We start from the raw sequence: 6,622 nt of genomic DNA on the forward strand, positions 1-6,622 counted from the left end.
TTATTCCTCAGGTTCACCTTCCTCGGGTCCGCTAGCGACACTGGATGTCTCACTCTCACCCTCTGGCGTCTGATCCTGGGAATCAGACGCTGCCTCGGAGTCCTCTGCCTCCGAGTCCTGGGGTATGTTTAGGTTTAAACCTAAACCTAAATCTGTGCCTGGCTTCTTTGCCTCAGATTTGCTTTGGCCTTTCTTCTCCACGGGTTTGCTAACAATCGGCTTTGGCCTCGGCTTCAGCTTTTTCCGAACGGGGAGATATAGTTTAAAATCATCTGGAAGCTCAGCTTCTGTGTACAGCCTGTCCGAGAAATACACCCTCCTCAGACGACAGTTGGCGTGGATCTGCACGCTTAGCGTCTCAACATAATTGGTGCCGTATGTCGCCCGGGTGTAGTCTACCAGATTGAACTGAATCTGATTCCAGCCGTCATCCAGCGCCATGGGCATGGTACAGAGGAACGGCGTCACCCGCATCATAGACTGGTAGTTGCTCGCCCGAATCCGGCGTTTTGTATTCTTATGGTCCATTATCTGCACTTCAAAGCTGAAATACTTATTGAGGTTCTTGACGACTAGGATCAGAATGGGAAGTTTGATGCCCAGCGTCTTCGTGGGGTCTCCGGGACATGTTATATATGTGGTACAGACGTTGGTCCCCTCCACCTCCACGACGAGTGAATGGATGTCATCGTCTACGACTCTTTTGACGTGACCGTAACTGGTCTTTTTAGCCCAAAAGTGAAGAGGATCGCTGCCTACACTATATAAGATGGACAATAGCCCGTTTTGAAATGTGGGCCTATACATTTTTCTTCTATGTGCTTAGTATTGTTCTAAGCACTTTCAATTCATGCAGTTCAGAATTTCTGGTATTGATACGTGTGTTGGGAACTGCGGGATGTCATTATATAGGCCTGGGTGTGACGTAACCATAGACTGTAAAAAATATGGACAAAGCGTTCCCCGCGTCTAACATGAACGTAAAATGAAGCCTGTCAGTCCTTGCAATGGAAGTGGCCATCTTTCTAGATCCGTTTTGGTCCAGCTGGCCATTGGCTGGCCCAGACACTGAGGCGGGACTTCCCCCCTTCTTCTCCGTTGGTTTTTATTTTGACTCGAGTGGGAGGGGAATCCCTATCATAGACTGTAACGGTAGCCACGCCCCTCAGAACATACGCGACTTTATGGTCATTTTTTAAATAAATGGGACCATCATTTTCATTTCATTAGAAATGAGTACACCTACAATACATTGCAGTATGATACTTTTACTTAGGTTAACAATAAGAACTGTGTAGTTATTTTTCCACCACTAGCACTGCGTCTGCATTGCAAATGCTTAGCACAATACTGGGCACATATAGAAAGAAATGTATAGGCCCACATTTCAAAGTGGGTTATTGTCCATCTTATATAGTGTAGGCAGCAATCCTCTTCAATTTTGGGCCAAAAAGACCAGTTACGGTCACGTCAAAAGAGTCTTAGACGATGACATCCGTTCACTCGTCGTGGAGGTGGTGGGGACCAACGTCAGTACCACATATTTAACATGTCCCGGAGACCCCGCGAAGACGCTGGGCATCAAACTTCCCTATCTGATCTTTGTCGTCAAGAACCTCAATAAGTATTTCAGCTTTGAAATCCAGATACTGGACCATAACAATATACGCCGGCGGTTTCGGGCGAGCAACTACCAGACCATGACGCGGGTGACGCCGTTCCTCTGTACCATGCCCATGGCGCTGGACGACGGCTGGAATCAGATCCAGTTCAATCTGATAGACTTCACCCAGAGGTCCCACGGTACCAATTATGTTGAGACGCTAAGCGTGCAGATCCACGCCAACTGTCGCGTGAGGAGGGTGTATTTCTCGGACAGGCTGTACACAGACGCTGAGCTTCCGGATGAGTTTAAACTATATCTCCCCGTTCGGAAAAAGCTGAGGCCGAGGCCAAAGCCGATTGTTAGCAAACCCGCGGAGAAGAAAGGCAAAAGGAAATCTGAGGCAAAGATGCCAGGCACAGATTTAGGTTTCGGTTTAACCCTAAACCTGCCTCTGCAGGACTCGGAGGCAGAGGACTCAGATTCAGAGTCTGATCCCCAGGATCAGCCGCCAGAGGGCGAGAGTGAGACATCCAGTGTCGCTACCGGACCCGAGGAAGGTGAACCTGAGGAATAAGTTCAAGCCTCATGACCCCAGGGATCAAAAGTCAAGAAGGCAGAGAATGGAAGACTCCAAAAGCACCAGAAGAAGCAGGTCAGATGACTCACACCCGTGTGAAGTGAGGGGCACTCTTATCATCATACATCATCATACATCATCTCATTCCGGGCCAATCGCAATTTGTGTCCTCACTTTTGTCTTCCAATGTTTGTGTTTATGCCATCGCTCGAAACTGGACATTCATTGTCAATGACGTTCAATGTTTGTGTTGGGACAAAAACTCAAAACCGGCCATTCATTGTCAATGACGTTCAATGTTTGTGTTGGGACAAAAACTCAAAACCGGCCATTCATTGTCAACGGCGTTCGATGTTTGTGTTAGGACAACGTTTGCGTTTACACACACATTTTTATAAAGGTGCATCGGTTAAGACAGACGTCGCCGGAATCAACGGCGGGTCTCTCCACAGGTCTGCTCATGAGGGACGCGACAACGCAAGCGTAAAAAGCTCAACAGAATCCAGGTCTGGTCGCGTGCACGAAACGACAACACAGACAACGCAGACGTCAACGACAGGTCTGCTCAAGAGGGGGGCGCCGTGTCATTAGTCAGAAGGTTCATTGTTCCGAAATTACTATGCCTATCTCTAACCCTAACCTAAACCTAACCACAAGCACGGGAGCAAACCTAAACCTAACCGCAAGCACGGGAGCAGTGCATGTTCGGACTAACGGGACTTCGGATCTATGGGTAGTTCCCGGGACAACGCAAGAGTAAAAAAAAAAGCTCAACTCAATCCAAGTCTAGTATAGTCGTTAGACAATGTACGCCTCCTTCATGGAACTTTGACAGATCGTCGAACACAAAAGACAAAAGTCTATGCAGCTGTCGTTGTCTTTCCACTACGACGTGGTCTACGAGGCGGTCCGCTATTGTACTTCTTGGGCGAAGCGTATTATGTTCTTCTTCAACTTCAGGGTCCACCTAGGGAGGAGACGGAACTGAGTGACTCTGTGAGCAGTTCAGAGCTTTTGCAATCATAAGATTGATGCCTAGTACTGTATGACGGGATGAAGGAAACAACAATGCAATTTGTGAATCAAACATGGCTTTGAGTGTGCCACTGACATTTCGTACTTTGTCTCTGTCGTTGTAGGTTAGCCCTTAGCCAGCACGTTGTCCCAAATTCAAATGGCCCAACTAAGCACGTGATGTAAAACAAACGGCAAACAAACACAAACATTACACGCCATTGGGACAATATGACGTAAATGACACATTATGGCGTAAAACTCCCCTTCATTGTCAATGCGTTTACAAAACAAACATTTAAACTAAACATTAAACCTGTATAGGAGGAGGGGCTGGCGCCCCTCAAAAAAGAAAAAGTAACAAAAAGGAGAAAGTAAAACAAAAACAAAAAAAGACCTAGGAAGGTTGGTCCGGTGGTCCTCAGCGTTTGACTTAATATCTATGGCTATACGCAGTGGATTTTAGTCTGACCATGCCAGGCTAGGAATGGGCATTGGACTCCTGACCTTTACACTGGTTCACAAGAGTAAAAGTATTGGCTTTATTATACTCTCTTCTACAGTGTAACAACAATAGAGCACCGAAGTCTGACGTCAATATCGGTAGAGGGCGCTACGTCCACGGGTTCGTGTACTATTTATTTGCATTGTAATCCCCATAGGGGGGATTTTAGATCGCCTCATATAAGTACTGTGTTTGAAAAATAAACATGTCATCTCGGCCACACTGACGGTCGCAAAGGATACAGAGACACCACCTCCCTGACAATAACGCAGAGACAGCGTGTTCATTTCTGGACCACAATGCTTATATGAAACGATTTTTAAGATGACCCCATGTTATTCTCCATAGAGAAATGACTTCTGTGAACCAGGGGAATCGAGGGGATGAGCGAGTGACGTGCAGGACTTCGGCGCTCTATAGCCGCAAAAGGGCACAGACTGGCAAATCTCTAAAATGTCTGCATACATCTGTCATACTATGTGGAAATGTATTTGTGGAAAGAAAGAGACCCCATGGTTGTACGGCTGTATGCGTATCGACGTTTTATAGCTGACAGTCAAACGGTTCTTGAGCTATATGCCTGTTCAAAGTTTGCACGGTTAAGCCAGAACTGCAATATTTGGCGGTAGAAGAAGAAGATAAAGAAACATACAAATACAATAAGGGACCATGGCCCTTTGGGATTTCTCCTTAATTATTAGAATTAAAAAAAAGTTTGCTTATGTATTCAGGCTATCCTGAACCACTAGAGGGGGTAGCAGACACAACTAATAGATTGTTGATACTGTATAGTAGGGCAGGCTACTTTATGTTATATAATCAAATACTCCCTGGTTTTCCTAAATGGAATAAAACTCCAAAGCTAAATATGATCTCAATTGGTCATAGATTGTCTTCTGGGGGTTGAAAAAAAAGTATATATATTTTTTTTATCTTTTGTGTCTACTCTAGAATAATATATCACCAGCATTTTCTCTGAGCATCCGAGTGGATCCAGACTGCCTTGAGTTATGAGGACAGCTGCAGATCTGGGCTGCCAAAGACAGCAGCTATCATTGGACGTTATACCTAAACACTGCAGCGTTGATAATTGCATTGCACTTCCATACTTGGTGGGAGGCAGGGGGAGGAAAGTAACTAATTACGAGTACTGTTATTACTGTAAATCAGAGGCGAAATTTGCATAGCGTAGGAGGGTTATGTAAACCCACACGGCCCCCGAACTGGCGAGGTTTTTCCCAACTTTTATTATTATTATTATTTTTTTAAGTCTACGGCTATTGTACTTTTTTTTCATCTCCATTTTCCAATAGTAAATATTACGTGCCCTGCCCTCAGAGGCGGTTATTTGCGCTACGTATACATTGCAGCCCGTTCCGTAATCTGTAGCATTTGATTCCCCCCCGCCAACCCCCCAATAGTTTTGAGTGCTGGGATGCTGTTATTTAGCATACCCAATAGTAACAGAATCCATTGAAACATCTCAATTATTTGGGGTTTCAACTATATACTGATTTATTAAAGGACCAAAGCAGTCCTGAAAGGACTTGGTCCTTTATTGTTTTTGTCTCTTTTTTTTCTTCTTCTCCTCCTTCCGCCAAAAATAGCAGTTCTGGCTGAACCGTGCAGTCGGTTTTCACGAAATTTGGAAATATGCTAGAGAGGGCCACGCCAAACGGTGAGGACGCGAAGCCCACAACCCATTGGCCAAAGGGTGGCGCTATAGCACTCAATTGAAAATGCAAACTTTGACCACGCATAGCTCATGAACCGTTTGACGGCAATGAAACTTCGATACACATATATGCGTCTCCTCATGCCGAACAAGTTTTGTGCTCTGACCTCTAGATCACCCGCCATTTTGAATGATATGAAAATCTATTAAAATGCATCTCCTCCCAGGATCTTTGATCCCAAAGCACGAAAAGTTGTACACGTGAACGTTGGACCTATACGGACATGGGGAAGTTTTGTACGTTTTTTTAAGTGGAAAAAAATGAAGGTTTTATGAGCCAATGGAAATTGCCGTTTTGTGAAAATTCTTCTTTTGCCCCATATACATGCAGCGTCATAATATGCTTTTCCAACTTTACATTATGGTAGAGGGGCATGCCAAATAGCACTGAAACCAGCCTTAAAAAAAACATGAACAGCAAACACACTGTAGTAATGAATAATGGACCAGGACACACATAATTGTCATCACAAACATTGAATGATTCTGCTGTTAACAATAGAACAACTGATTGTGTCTGGACTCTGGATATAGCACAGCTATAGGCAGCGCTACCGCCTTTGCAACACAAGGTATAGTGGGTTCAAATCTGGCCACTGCCAACTGGGTGTATGACGAGTATAGTTTGGTTTTGTGCTGCAAGTTTGCTGGAAGTCCTGGGAACTGATGGTGGTGTTAATTTATTATACCCCACTACAATTACAGCATTTGATAGCGTTAGTATAATCGTTCATGCAGATTTTAGTGTTAATACAAAAATGGTTACAAAAGCTGATCTGTGAGGCTCAGAGCCTCTGCCTGATGGCCTTCAAAAGTACAAATATCTCCCCTGGTCCAGAGGGATGTCCCTTTGATCTAGTGGTTAACACTCAGCGTGCGGGAAACTGTTTTCTCCGTGCTTCGAATCCCAACGGTCCGATACGGGACGCGTAGATGTCCGTTTAGCCGAGCGCATGTTTTTATTGATTATACTTTCAATCGTCTTTCTACGTAAAGAAAAAGAACAGATTAAAACAGAAACAAAAACATGCGCCAAATGCTGTACGGTAAATTCCAAAAGAATAACAAAGGAGCAATGAATTAAAAACAAAAACAAACTAGTTATTATAAGTACAAATTGAAGATATGGGTTTCTTAACTGGCGCTTAAAGATTGTTGATTGTACTTGCCTCCCTAATTCTTTGA

General features: G+C 44.5%; 2 protein-coding genes across 2 annotated transcripts; one reads left to right on the plus strand and one right to left on the minus strand.

Annotated features, from left to right (window-relative positions):
* Nucleotides 1–807, minus strand: LOC308328892 (cilia- and flagella-associated protein 20-like; the record flags this gene model as incomplete). Its single annotated transcript, XM_080783004.1, has 1 exon — nt 1–807. One exon carries the CDS (start codon nt 805–807, stop codon nt 1–3), a length of 807 nt encoding a protein of 268 aa, XP_080639130.1.
* Nucleotides 808–1,370: 563 nt separating this feature from the next.
* Nucleotides 1,371–2,180, plus strand: LOC308328893 (cilia- and flagella-associated protein 20-like; the record flags this gene model as incomplete). Its single annotated transcript, XM_080783005.1, has 1 exon — nt 1,371–2,180. One exon carries the CDS (start codon nt 1,371–1,373, stop codon nt 2,178–2,180), a length of 810 nt encoding a protein of 269 aa, XP_080639131.1.
* Nucleotides 2,181–6,622: the final 4,442 nt, after the last annotated feature.

Source organism: Protomyctophum bolini (genome assembly GCF_963924005.1).
Source record: "Protomyctophum bolini genome assembly, chromosome: 14".
Classification (NCBI taxonomy): Eukaryota; Metazoa; Chordata; class Actinopteri; order Myctophiformes; family Myctophidae; genus Protomyctophum; species Protomyctophum bolini.